General features: G+C 35.6%; 1 protein-coding gene across 4 annotated transcripts in view; it reads left to right on the forward strand.

Moving 5' to 3' along the window:
* Positions 1-15,394, forward strand: part of SDCCAG8 (SHH signaling and ciliogenesis regulator SDCCAG8) — a 261,098-nt gene that overhangs the window by 127,573 nt on the left and 118,131 nt on the right. For all 4 annotated transcript variants that reach the window (XR_009516945.1, XR_009516946.1, XM_059996857.1 and 1 more), the window contains exon 13: positions 6,003-6,145. Coding sequence is in view for 2 of the 4 variants with exons in the window: in XM_059996857.1 (XP_059852840.1) it covers positions 6,003-6,145 (143 nt within the window). In the remaining 2 variants the exon portion in view is untranslated. The remainder of the gene's footprint in view (positions 1-6,002; positions 6,146-15,394) is intronic.

Raw genomic sequence — 15,394 nt, forward strand, 5'->3', positions numbered from 1 at the left:
ATGTTTCTAAATTGTGATGTGAAATGGATTTGTTACTATGGATCTTGGTTAAAAAGAGAAGAAAAGAAAAAAGATTAAAAGCTATTGTCTAATTTATGGTATGGTATGGAGGAGCAATGTCAGTACATCTGGTTCAAGACTTAGATTTACTTCTTTGGACAATCATTCAATGTTTTTGACCCTCAGTTTCTTATTTGGAAAAACAAGGATACCTGCCCTATATGCTTCATGCAGTTGTTTCAAAAATAAAATACATTCTAAGATGATATACAGTTGTAGCACTTTTTGTTCCTTTAGAGTGGTTTGTCAACTATTTTATATTGAAGGAACTCATGGTTTACAATAGCAATCATTTATGCTCATGTTCACCAACCTTCAGGTCAGCTGGAATATCATTTGATCTGTTGTGCTGCATTTGACTGGGTGGCTCTGCTTCAGGTTGTGGGTTGTGGGTTGTCTTAGCTATAGTTTGGGTTTGGTTCTGATCCACATGTATTTATTGTGTGGTCCAGGCAAAAGGGGCAGCAGCTATCCAGGGCATGCTTGTCTCATGGAGAATCACCAGAATATAAAGACAAAGTCAAACCACATAAACATATTTATGACTTCTGCTTTCATTATAGACATGAAAATTCCATTGGCCAAGTGAAATCACATGGCTAAGCCCAAAGTCACTGGGGAGAGATAGCGTATTCCAATCCCAGTGGGAGGGTGATAGAAGTGAATATTTGCTGAAGAATAATCTAAACTATTACATTACCCAAAAATCATTTCATCCAAACTTTTCTTAAGTACTTCATTCTCAAATATGAAAAGACAGCCAAGTATCACTATGTATTTGAAGAAAGCCTCTTACATGATAGAGTGTCTAAAACACATAAATAGCAAAAAAGGAAACTGAGGCAATATTAACAGAGGAGAACATTTAAAATACTTCAATATTTTAATGGAGACATACAATATTATATTAATAAGATAAAAATAGCATGCTATATAAAAACAATGAAAAAAAGAAATAGCTCATGGAAATGAAAACTGTGCTAAAATTTTTTTCTTAAATTCAATAGAATTTTTGGAACATGAAGTCAAGGGACTATCTCAGAAGTTAGAATCAGAAAACAAATACAGAAAATAAATAAGAAAATTAGATGATCAATTCAACAGAGCCAAAAACCAATGTCCAGGAGTTCCAGGAAGAGGAATTATTAAAATATATAGCATCAAAATATTTTAAAATAATAGTACAAGAAAATTTCTTCAAACTAAAGAAAACAAACCTCCAGATTGAAAAGGGCCTACTGAAAACCTAGCACAATGCATGAAAAAAGGCCCATCCCAAAGTCTAACATTGTAAAATTTTTAAATTCCAGGGAAAAAATTATTATAAAAGCTTTCAGAAACAAAAAAGCAAATCATAGACCAAGTATTAGGAATCAGAATGGCATAGGGCTTTTAAATTGTAATATTACAATCTTGAAGACAGTGGAGTAATCCCTTAAAAATCCTGAATGAAAATTAATTTCAGCATAGATATTCATACCTAGCCAAATTATCAAGTGTATGCATAGAACAACAGCATTTTCAGGCATACAGATACTTTTTGAAAATGTATTATTCATGTAACATTTCTTGTGAAAGTTACCTGGAGAATGTATTTCAACCAAAAAAGGGAGTAAACTGTAAAACAGGATGACTTAAAACCCAGAAAATAGGAAACTCTAATAGGAACATGGGTAAGGCTTAACCCAAGACAGAGATCAACCAGGCCAGACGTAAGTCACCAAGAAGGATATATCTAGGAAAATAATTTAACAGAACTGATGATTTATCTGATATGTTTCATTATTTGAAAAAATTTTATTGATGGGTATTTGAGTGACCTGTTTGAACATTTGGGGAAAAATGTTACTTACCTAGAAAAATAACTATTAAAAAGCAAGCAATTAATTCTACATAAATAATAAAATGTTTTACAAGAAAATTAATTTAAGCAGAATAATGCTTGTCTCAGTAGTGAATAATATTTCTATAATCATTATAATGGGAATGAACTACTGACTAATGATTTAACCAAAATTGTTATATGGGAGGATGAGGTAGGTATATTGGGTGGTATAAGAGAGCTAAATCACTACCTTTTTTAATATAGGAAGTCAGTAGATGATGTCTAATGTAGCAAAATCAAGGGATAGCATTATAAGTCTGTTACTTAAAAGTATGAAGATAAATATCAAGGGTGGATACTGTGTGCCATTGAGGATTAGGCTTGGAGATGGGTGTACTATCTGACTTAAATTAGGCACATTACTTTGATAAGAAAATCTAAATCATTATAATAAAGTTTACCATGATTAATAAGAAAATTTGGTACATTGCAGATTATAAATGAACAGTAATGAGTCTCCCTTTCTCCACATCCCATCCTTGGTACTATTCTCCTGAGGTAGCCACTTTTAACAGTTTCTGCTTTTAGTTATTCCTGTGGTTACATTCATGACTTGAAGTGTATCTTTTGGTACAGTGTAAAGCTATCTGGACTCGTCTTTGCCTGGTTAGCCAAAAGATGGCCATATCAGACTGCATTGTACATTGCAGGTTAATAGTGTACTTTGAGAGTAGTGTACAATTGGCCTACGACTGTTGTTGGTCTTTAATCCCTGAACCACTACGTACAGCCAAGGAAGCAGCCTTGACCTAGTTGGGTGAGGCAAAGGGTTACCCTGCCAGTGGGAGTATGGCATTTCTGGCAAGAGATTCCTCTTCTAACTGTTGGAGTTGGTGCCATGGCAGATTTTCCTGACTCAGGGAGTAAGTGTTGAGCCCTGGTCCAGCTGGTTAGATTATTTGTTGATTTTGATTATCTGCACCAATAAGCTGTTTCTCTGGCACAGATAATCAGAAGCAGGCAGTAATTTTCCATCTTCCTAGCAAAAATGCTTTTTGCATTTTGAAATTATAATAAAGTTTTATTCAGTTTTCTCCAAAATAGGACTTTATCTGGAAATTTTATTGAACTAAATCAAGAACTCTTTAGTCCTCAGTGATAACTATATATCCTTAGGCAGGTCTTCTTCTTCTACTTATATTTTTGCTCTTCTTAAAAGACAGAGAAAAATCAGTAGTAATGATACTAGTTGTCTTTTTTTCAGCTCTTACTATATGCTAGGCACTCTGCTAAGTACTCATCATCTCATTTTATCTTCACAGTAGTTTTAGGAGGTTGCTAGAGTTATCACTCCCATTTTAGACTGAAGAAACTGATAAGACTTGTGTCACTTGTCCAAGGTCACAGAGCTGGAAAGTGCCAGAGCTGTGTCTGAAACCCTGATTTGTGTTGACTCTTGGGCCCATGTTCTTTATCTCTGTGTTTGACTGACTTTCAGTGTGGCCTCTGACTTTTTATTACATGAGATTAAGAAAGCTGCTGCTTTATGCTTAAAACCTAATTACCAATGTAAGGTTACATACGTTGTTGTTGTTGGAAAATACTTATAAAACTTGTTGCACATTTTCTTTTTTATTTTAATTAATTAAATTTATTTTATTTTTGGCTGCATTGGATCTTCGTTGCTGTGCATGGGCTTTCTCTAATTGCAGAGAGTGGGAGCTACTCTTTGTTGTGGTGCGCGGGCTTCTCATTGCAGTGGCTTCTCTTGTTGCGGAGCATGGGCTCTAGACGCTCTGGCTTTAGTAGTTGTGTCATGCGGGCTCAGTAGTTGTGGCTTGTGGGCTCTAGAGTGCAGGCTCAGGAGTTGTGGCGCACAGGCTTAGTTGCTCCGCGGCATGTGGGATCCCCCAGGACCAGGGCTCGAACCTGTGTCCACTACATTCGCAGGCGGACTCCTAACCACTGCACCACCAGGGAAGTCCTTGTACCTTTTCTTTTGAAGAAAGTTTGGAATTTTATACATTTTCTATTTCTGTCATTTTTTTGTATCCTCTCAATTCAAAATTCTTTGTTGTCTCCTGATAGCTCTCCTTTTATTGATATTTACATATACTCATCATGTTCTCTTTATACTTCTGTTTTAAGTATCTCTGCTTCTCATGTTTGGAGTATTGCACCTGTCTTTTTGTGGTCTCCCTACTGCCAGTCTCTACTATCTTAATGATCATACACATTGATCCAGTTTTTTGAAGATCTGCTCTCATATTGCATACCTGTTTAAACCATTTTTTCCTCATTCTCTATAAGAAAAATACAGCTTTATAAATCTAGAATTCAAGATGTTTCATAATTGGTCTAATCTATCATTGCATGAGTTTATGTGGCCTTACCTTCTTTCCCACTTTTCTTGCCCATGCTAGTATATCCCTAATCTGGCCTACTGAAGCACAGATTTTCTCTAAATCTCATTTGTTGTTTTTTATATGCTTTGTATTTTGATAGTCTTTTTGTGTGTTTATGTCTCATTTACTCAACTGAATTGTTAAGTCCTGAGTGTAGAGATGGAAACTCTGAGTCCACCATAATATTTAGTATAGATTCTTGCATATAGCACTGTGTAAAAAAATTAATGAATGAATTTTTGAAATTTTAAAATTAATGTATAATTCCAATTCTATATTTCTTTGCTTTTTTGTTATTTCATAAATGTTAGACAAAATTTAGGAGACTTTTCTATTATATTTTTCCATCTCTTTATTTATGTTTAGTTATGAATGGAAATATATTGATATAACTTTAACAGTTAAAAATATTTTAAACAAATCAGTTTCACTTAGTATCCTAATCTGAAAGATATAGAAAATCTACTCTGAATGAAAGCAATATACTCATTATTACTTAGGATTTTTTAAAATAAATAACTTATAGTAAGTTGTTTTATTATATTGTTGGTAATGTACAGTTTTGATGGGGATAAACTGAATATTTGTAGTGTAATAAATGTAGAAAAATAAATTATTTAGTTTATCCTGCCTGATATATTAAATATAGTTGTAGATTGTTCAGAATGTTGAATAATGACATGAGGAAATTAGAATGTACTTAAATACCAAGTTTAAAACTCTACTTAGACATGGTTTTGTTTTCCAAGAGTAGATTGCATTTTTGTGTATTAAAATTGCTTCTTGCTTTCTGCTGAATTTGAAAACGTTTCAACCCTTTACTTTCCCCTTTTTTGTTTTTCTTGTTTTAAGAGTCTGAATATTTATCTCTTCTATTTTCTTTTTTTTTAAATTATGGATGTTCCATAATAAATAAATATTTGTACTTTAATGTATAAATTATTTAAACTATGTTCTATGTAACATATTTTTGCTTTGAAATATTTGAGTTTCAGTAAAAAAAGGATAATTTCATACTGAGACCAAAGAATAAACTACCATAAATTTTAGATGTTTATTAATCTTAGAGTGCTTTTGTTGCCTTTTTAAAATGCAATTATAATGCAATATTATTTTAGCTCAGAAATGTCATACATTCAGAACACTTGAAGGTTCTCATGCTTTATTTTTTTCCTAAATTATTGTTTTCCAAATAATATTGTGCATCATAATGATGCCTTCTTTTACACCTCACATTTTTCTAAAAGATATCTTAAATTATTTTACGATCTAATTTGGTTTTCAAAACATCCAAATGAAACCATAAATGTATCTTTTAAAAAAAAGAGTCTCATATTTGATGTAAATCACTGCACATGTCTGATCTAATCTCACAAACAGAAATGTTGTATTTTAAATATAGTGACTTTTTAAGTTCGTATTATTTTTTAAAGGGACTGAGCCTTAGATTCAAAGTGCAGATTATCCATTTTGACTATTCTCATTTAATCATTTCATTTTTAAAATTAGGCTGAATCTTACGATCTGAAAAATCCTCACTAATGTGCAGTTCGGGCTGTGTTAGTTCCCTTTGTCATAAAATGGAAGCTAGCCTAAATTTTCTAATAATTTTTCATCACATTAAAATTCATGGCAAAAATAAAAATGAGATAATTTTGAATTCAAGTGCATATATTTTATAGGATGCTTTTTCCCTCTTCTCTCTACCTAAGGAAATAGAGAAATTGAGTTTAGAACTGAGTGAAAGCAAGCAGCACTTGGAACAGGAGCAGCAGAAGGCAACCCGGGCCAGAGAGGAGTGCCTGAAACTGACAGAACTGCTGGGCAAATCTGAGCACCAACTGCACCTCACCAGGTACTGCCTAATCCCATTATGCACCATAGCACCAATTTCATTCCACTGATTTTTGCCACAGGCTTCCAAACAGTTGTTAGAGTTAAGTCTTAGTCATTCAATTAACACACAGTTTTCAGGCATATTAAGAAAAGTGGAGATGTGGTAAGCAAAACACCCAGACATGTGAATGATAAGTGTGGCAGGGAATTACTGATATATTACAAAACCTTTCATCTACAATGCTCAAATATTTAGGTGATTCTCTATCAATATAAGCAAAATGACATATTTCTTCTACCACTACACTACCTCTCCTGTTAATTCTGTGTCTAATAAAAATGTTGAACTGAAGTATCTGAGGAATATATTTAGGAAAATAATCAGATACTGTCAGTGGTGAAAGAGACAAAGTAAGAGACATTCTAAGATGCAAACTAAGATGGAACTGATACAAAATAAGCAACCTGAGTCCTAAGGAGGTGTAAAATTTAGAGATGAAATTGATTAGCACTGTTCATGTTTAAACCATTACTATAACCATGCTTACACTATCGTGATTTCAAATTACATTGCTTCCATCATGAGATATTGTGATGTGATCATCATTGTCATAAAACTTTAGTAAACATGTAGCTCAGCCCTAAATTACAGTAAGACATTTTTGGTAGTAAACATTGGGCAATTTGTTGTATTGAAAACACACACACACATACATAAATATACACAGAGAAAAATTTAAACTGAAATTGTAGGTAAGTCACATTACTATATAAATGGGTTCCTTTTCCCTTTGAGTTTTAGTACAATTTTTCAGTTTTCAGATCAAAGCTTTGGGTTTGTTCAATTCTTAGAGTTTTTCAGTTTTTAGAGAGAACTTTTTCTAAATACACATGTAAGTTTATAGAATCTGGTTTATTCATAAATTAGAAAAACACTGGTCTTCTAATCATAGTAATATGTTGAATTTAAACTATGAAAGGGGACTGATCCCTTTTACATTAAATATGACAATGTAATTCTGAGCACGGTATGATAACAGATGGAGAAAAGCACCACTTGAACAGCCTGCATTTGGAGAAAAAAAAATATTCTAGAGGTTGGTGAACCTCCCAAACTTTTGGGTTAGTGTTAAGATGCCTCTAGTTCTGTTAAAATCAAACTCGGTTAAAAACATTTTGTTATGATAATATTCCAAATGGTTTACCAACTTCCTTTTTAAACAATGAAAGATAAAGAGAAGAAAGAAGGAGAAAGAGAGAAAGGAAAAAATGAAAGAAAGAAAACAAATCATTTATACATGTGTGATATCTGGAAAAATCCCAAGAGATGAAACACTTTTATGATAAAAAATTGCTTAATATTGCAGAATAGTAACCATTCTTTTAATGCCCATTTAGAATATTGTCATTATAGAACTAAGAATGTAATGTTAACATAGTTCCTATGGTTATTTAATCTTAGAAGTTTTGGAATTTAGCTTGATCATGATAGTTAATCGTTCTTCTTCTCTGTCAGACTTCTATTGAGAACCAACCATTTGTGTGCTAAGTACCACTAACCCACAGAAATAGGACAGCTTTTAATGTCAGTGTGGCTGAGCTTCAATAAATAAATATTAATGCTGGTTTTGTCCCCTTTGCCATTCTGTCTTATTCAGAGAGTTAATTTCTGAAGTCAAAGTCCATAGAGAGCTTTCCTGTGCAGTATCAATTTGTACTGTCTGACAAGATCCATTTCTTGCAAGTAAAGCATATTAAGATGCAGCAACTGCTGAAAATGGACTGGTGGTAACTAATTCCTTTGTTCTTAAGAAAAACGATTTTGCTTGGTTCCATAGAAAGCTTTTTCTATTGAGCTTTATTTACAACAAGTCTACCAAAATTTAACTTAGTCTTATAGAAAATAAAACTTAATTACCTATTTTCTAAAAGTGGTACTCTTTTGTAAGCATTTTACACTTAGTCTATATTGATGTTTTATAAAATCCACATTCATAAATTTAAAGATGACAATAAAAAATGGAAGGAACTGTGTATATCTCTCTTTTGCACTGAAAATGTGACTTGGTTGTTGGGCTAAATATTTCTGATATATAGTTTGGGGTTTTTTAGAGTTTGCTTCCCCTCACCATTCTTTATTGATTCATATACTCAAGTGTGTGACTGGGAAACGTCATGTCTTTCTTTTTCAGTGTAAACCAGCTGAAATAAATAAATCCCACACAGGTAGTGCTTCATTTAGTCTAATTTAAATATTTTGAGTGGCATATTCTAAACAAAGTTTAAAATTAAATATGAAAAAGATGATATAAAGTAATGATAAAATAAGAATTCAAATCTTCTAGGGCAAAGACAATTAAAACTGGGGTAGAAATCCATAGGCCAATCTGAAAGAAAAATAACCTATCACTTTTTTGGAATTTCCCTTTATTGTCTAATTGGACTTAAAAATGGAAAATAGAAACTCATTTATTGAAGGACACAATTAGTAAATATAACATTCACTTATTTAACAAGTATTTATTGAGCACCTACTATCTTTTAAGTACATTGGATGGCCCTGGACATAGAGAGAAAAAAAAACTCAGTTCCTACCCTTAGGTTGTTCACACTCTACTAAGGAGCCAGATCTATATATGCAATTATAGTAGAGTGTGATAACAGTGTAATTAGAGAAGTGAAGATTGCCACAGGAGCACATATAAAGGAGAACTGGCTCATTCTACATTGCCACTGAAGGTGATAGGGAAAGCTTTCTGAGTTCATGAATAGGAGTCCTCAGAGTGGAGAAAGGTGGAGTGAATACCCCAGGTAGAGGGAACAATATATGCAAAGACATAAAGATGGGAGGGAATATAAACTCTACAGTCACATTAGGTGTTTGGCAAGAGATAAACCTGGAAAGGGGAGAGGAACCAGAGGAAGGGTCTTGTGGGCCATATTCTGGAGTTACTCTTGATGTACTTTAATCAGGGCTGCCAACATGATCAACTTTTTCGGTTGGGATCCTGACTCAGACAGCCGTGTGGAGAGTGAACTTGGAGAGTTGTTGTAGGAGACAAGAAGGCCAGTTAGGACAGAGGTGGCAGCTACAGCCCATAGGCCAAATCTGGCACATCATCTGTTTTTTTATGGTCCATGAGCTATCAATGTTTTCTATATTTTTAAAGGGTTGGGGGGAAAAAAGAAAAACAATGTTTTATGACACATAAAAATTATACATGCATAAGTAAAATTTTATTGGACACGGCCATGATTATCCTTTATGTATTATGTATAGCACTGCCATGGCAGAATTGAGTATGGTCCTCAAAGCCTAAAATATTTATTATCTGGACCTTTATAGAAAACGTTTACAGTTCCTCAGTTGTGAGGCTGTTTAACTCAAGTAGGAAGTCAAGAGAGCTTGAACTATGATAGAATCCAATGTGTATTTAAAGAAGGTAATTGAAAGGCACTGTGAAAACAGATTGGTTGTGGAAGAGATGATTGGCAGAGACTCCAATTAGAATATAAGTACAGTAGTAGTCCTCAGCTGTGACTGAGCCAGTAAAATGGAAAGGAAATAGTATCTTCAAGAGGCATTTAAGGTAGTGCTAAGAGAGGCTAGAATTAAAGGTGATTCCAAAGTTTCTAGCCTATGTTAACTGCATGATCCATCAATTCAACTAGGGAATGTAAAAGGAATAGCAGAGGAAAGAATATGTTTTATTTCGGAACTCCAATGGAGATGTCCAGTGTAGATCTAGCATGAGGAGAGAGATCAGGACGAGAGGTTTAGATCTGGATACTTTTACATAAAGATATTGTAGCCGAAGGAGTGGGTGAAAGCAAGTAGAGAGGACCATGTTTTCAAGTACTGTGGAAGAATAGCTAAGGAGACTGAAATGGGACCTTCAGTGTATAAGAAAAGAATAAAGAGTGATTCAAAGTATGCTTTTGGTGAAGTAACAATTAAAACCACACACTTTACTAAGGGTGTGGGGGGGGGGGCGGTTGGTAGGTATCCTAGGGTTAAGGAAACTGAGTTATAGTATCTTCTCACAGGCATTCACTACCTTTGCAACTTTTGACAAATTACTTAATTCTTAGAACCCACATAACTTACCTATAAAATTAGGTTAGACTAGATCATCAAGTTTCCTTCCAGCTCTGATAGTCAATGATTCTAACAATGATTTAAGACAATGCATTATTAAATTCCTGTTTCTGGACATTAGGTATTTAAATTGCTTGGAGTATCCTGTGTTTAAAACGTTTCCTTAGTTTGAAGCCCAAAGAGATTTCATAGAAATGTCCTTCCTACCCACCATTTACATTCATCATAATTTAGGCTCTGCCAGCTTCTCATAAGGGTTATGAAAATTCTCTCCTAACATCCTTCCAGTCTCTTGTGCCAGCCACTGCTAAGTGCATATCCATAAGCACTGTCTTGACTCTGTTACCTGCTCTCAAAACCTTTCTTGGTGCCATGCTATTGTAGAAGGTCCAGACCACTCAGCATTTAAGGTTGCCTGACAGGCTCCCAACCTTCTGGTTTTATTTCATTGCTACCAGTTTCATCCTCTCACAGGCTGATTTCTAACATGTGATTTAAGCAGATGCAGCCCTCCTTCAACTTTTGGACTTTTCTCCCCCTTTACTGTTCTCTGCACCCAGAATACCCCTTTGAGCTTCTCTAGCCCTATTGTAATTTTACCTTCTTTTCCAGGTCTCCCTGAAATCCTGATTTTTCCACTGTAGTCCTCCCTGATGACCCATGCCAGAGGGAGCACGTTTCCCTCTGAATCATCCTTCCTACTTAGAGCTGAAGGCATTTCCTACTACTGAACAAATTCCTCAAAACAGGAAAAATGAAAATCTGAAAAAAATAAATTCATACTCTGAAGTTTTTATGTACCTACCTGCTAGTCTTCCCTTCTATAATGCATTATTCCTCAAGTGGGAGGAGAGGCCTTATTAATATTATATTTTTTAGAGCACCTACCTCAGCCCTTTGCAAAGAGTTGGAGCTCAATAAGTCATTATTATAGGAATGGTTAATATATTGCAAGTTTACGACTATTTGTTTAAAGCCCAGTATTGATATATAAATAAACAAATATATACATATATATGTATTATCAGGTATATCAGGGTAAAAAATAAGACATGGAGATAAGATTGAAAATTTTTGTTGGGAATTTTTCTTGTACATATTATACTATGTTATGATTTTGTAATTTTTTTTTCATTTTTAACTTAGTATGCACACACATGTTTAAGCATAGCCGAATCAAATGATAGCCATTCTAACAATTCAAGTAGGGTTGGTAAAGTGTAGTATGCCTTTCCCCTAAATATGCTCACTTGAAAACCTCAGACACACACACACACACACACACACACACACACACACACACACACACACACACACAAGATTTTAAACTAGAGGTCTCTGTAATTAAAAGATGGCCCCTCTGACAGTGTTTGAAACCAGTGCCTAATAAGCATGATCATTAAGCATACATAGCCCAGTATACATGGAAACAAAAGCAAGGCTACTCCCTTCCCAGTTATGTCTTTGCTAGTAGTAGTCAAACAACTTCTTTCTTTTCAATAACAAACTTCGAGGTACATTTAAAGATATCTGTTCATGTATTTGCTCACTCTGCATGGAACGTTTCCTGTTACAAGACACTGTGCTAGGGATGATGGGAGATATCAAATAGCTTCGTATGCTGCCTTTCAGAAGCTTATAGGCTAGTGGGGAAGAAAAAAAATACACCAAGAGTTGGTAAGATAAATGATAAGATCCAGAAGGGAGATTCCAGATAAAGTATTACAGGGACAGAGGGACAGGTAATTTCTTAGCGATCCTTGGTAGCATTTGGATATAGGAAAATGGAAATGAAGGAAGTTTCATGGTAAATTCCAGAGGGAAAAATGGCATTTGGGAGGTACACAAGCATACATGAGAGTAAGTTAAATACATACAAGTATCAGTCTCTGACGTTAAGAATATATTCACCTTAGGATCTGCCTGGTACCATGCCACATGAAGTAGCTTTTTAAAAAATAATAATAGAGGTAGGAGCTAAAGGCAAGGGGCCATCATTTACTGAACCTCTACTGTGCTCTGGGAACTGAGCTGAGTGCTTTTCATTTATCCCTCCCAATAGCCCTGTAAGATGCAGACTATTATTTCCTTGTTTTACAGTTGATGCAACTAGGCACAAAGAAGCAAAACAATTCATCTAAGGTCGCACAGCTGGTATGTATTTGAAACCCAGCAATTTGCTTGCAAAGCCTATACAGTTATCCATCAGGCTGTAGTTCTATGTGACTTAGTAGGAAAATGGATTAATGCGATTGTTTCTACAAGACAACCAAGAAAATCTGTAACGTAAATTTATAATAGAGATTAGTGTTAGCTGCTCCCTTATACACTGATATAAATACCTGTCAGTGAACTGTAGTCTTGGCTATGCTTTTCCTAAGAAACACTGTCCTTTGGCTCATCATTTGCCTTAGTCATTTAACACATTGTAATACAACTATCATTCTCCTTTACTTCACTCCTTTTTTACCCAAGAGGAAAGAGAGGCTTTTATTAAAAAGTGGAAATTCCTTCACATATTTGTTTTTGACATGTCCCAACATCTTTAAAAAGCTATAGAATTTAAATCCCTCTCACAAGACTACCATTTACATACATGTGGGCAGATTACTTTATGATATTACATATTAGGCTCCAACTTATATCAGCAGGGCTACCTTTAAAATGTGTATATCCCCTTTTACATAAATAACGTTTTTAATGATATGTACTTCAAAGCACTTCTTCGAGCAGGAATCTAAGGGAGGTCCATAAAATAGGTATTATGCTATGACCTACTTTTGTGATCTAGATGGGACAATTTGACCTTATGTCCTTGAGAGATAGTAACTTGAGCTATAGTGTTCGTATCTTTTTGAAAGTGAGAAAGAGTATAAGAGAGAAGCCACCAGGTTATCCGATTATGATGGGTGCTTTACCTGGGGAGAGGTGATTAAGGCTTCCATTCCAGAGCCTTTAGCTTCCACCTAATAACTATTGGTAAGTGCATTCTTAGTGGTTTGACCTCTCAGATTACCAGTATGAGTCAGGACTCTTTGGTTGAGGTAATAGAAACCCCCAAAGGGGGAATTATTAGTTTGATAACCAGACCATGTAAAACCCAGGTGCGACTGGGGCCTCGGGGTTTCTTGGACCAGGGACTCCAGGCGGCACCATCGTGCAGTTATTTTCTGTCAATCGCAGGGCTCGACTTCTGTCTGAAAGTTGGCTCATTCTTTCAGGTTCTTCCACAGCATGGAGCCACATCCTTCAATCTGAACTAAACATAAAGGAGATGCCCTTGATTTCAAACTGTAAGAATGTGACGTCCTGGCTCCTCCACTTCCAATTCAGAACCTTCAGTTCAAATTTCAAAGCTGACTCATGTGCACACACACCCTTTTGGGTGCTGTGGCTGGCAGCCTTGGCAGAACCTCAAGAGTAAGGGAAGAGAGTTGTACTAAGCAAGGGGAGGTGCTCTTACTAGGGGAAGGTTGTCAGGATCCTGAGTAAATAAAACAGCAGATGTCCCTTCTGTTGTCTTTTTAACAATCCCTGCTTTTTCCTTTGGCTAAGGGATGGTTGGAAGTGGAAAGAGAAAGAGGAGTACATCTCTGTCATGTTGGTTTGAGAGAGATTCTCTATTGTCAACATAAATCCAAGGAGGCATGATCAGTTCTCCACAGGGATGCTTTGTGGTTTTATTTAAAGAACTCTTAGAATATAAAAAGAGAGATATAAAGGATGCATAGGTGAATGTTTAGCACGTGCCAAGCACTGTGCCTTGTTTTCCTATAACAGTGCTATATAGTAAGTGTGGTCCATGGTGGGCTGTAGGTTACTACTCTGTGGCAAGATAGATCCAAAGGTGAGAGTGTTTGGAAACGTTTTTATCATTTTAAATTGCCACGATATCCAAGTCCGTGGTCAGTGTGCTCTTTTTTTTTTTTGTATCTTTAAATTAAAAAAAATTTTTAATAATTCTTTCTTTTGCATTTAGCAAAGCTAATGCTTTGTAAAATATTAGATATTTTACACAAGAAGCTTAGACACCCTGCTTTCTCAGTCAGAACAACAAGCCCAAGGAAGCTGAGTCTTGGAAGGGTGAGACAAGGAGTCACACAGGGGGAAGGAGGAGGCAGACTTTGAACTGGGTCCATCACACTCTAGAACCTGTGATCTGGATTCATGTTCACAAAGAAGCATAAAAACATAATTCAAAGCTAAATAGAAAAACTTTGGGGATTGTAAATTCTCAGTTCATGGGCCAGGAAGCAGGCCTTTTTCATCTTTGTGTCTCCAGCACCAAGTTCGTCAGCAGGCTGTTTGACAAGATCTCTGTAAATGCTGGATAAACGTGCCTTTCGTCTTTGTTGTTAGTGAAAAATTCAGAAGGAACTGCACTCTTCTTCAGGTGACAACTAGCTTAGGTCAAAAGACCAAGCTTTCAATATCTCTTCATTTGAAGGGAATGGTATAACATTGACATGTATTCTTGCTATTCCATAGTGAACTGTATCTTTTTTTTCCAAATTATTGAGGAATTTTTAGCCTTAAGTTTCCATTTAAAAGTTAAGTTCATTTTTTTTCTTATACTCCTTTCATGAATAAATTAAGCAGAGAACGTGTCAAAAATAATTTTAAATGGATATATGTGCAACCAACATCTTCAAGTCTTGAAATAGACAGCCTTGGTACTGTTTTAAATTGCGTCCTCTTTTCCTTCCCCCACCCAGTATCAGAGGGAACAGGCTGTCAGAGAGCCAGGAAAGACAAGGCATTTCATTTTGCTCTGGTGGACACCACGTTGCCCAAGCCCACTCTGCTCCACATGTTTGATGGGCTAAGAACCCTGGTCTCAGTGTGGCCCAGGGCAGGGGAGGTTAGAGTCAGAGGCTGCCAGGGAATGTGTCTCTGAAGGTTCTGCTTAGCGTTCCCTGGCTTGCTTCTCTCAGTCTGTGAAGCCCGAATGTGTGTGCAATGAAAATCCATGCTGGGGATGTACTCTTCTCCCTGCCGCACAGGCCCACAGCCTGGAGCATGGTGGTGGTGGCTGCCAATTCATTTTCTGAAGAAGCCCAGAGGAAACTGAGAAGGCATCGTCCACACCACTTGCCTGATTCAAAACAATGAACATCAAGTTCAATGAAAATAGGAGAAAAAAAAGCAAGAGCAGGATTGTTATCCTAG

This window comes from Delphinus delphis, chromosome 1, assembly GCF_949987515.2.
Source record: "Delphinus delphis chromosome 1, mDelDel1.2, whole genome shotgun sequence".
Classification (NCBI taxonomy): domain Eukaryota; kingdom Metazoa; phylum Chordata; class Mammalia; order Artiodactyla; family Delphinidae; genus Delphinus; species Delphinus delphis.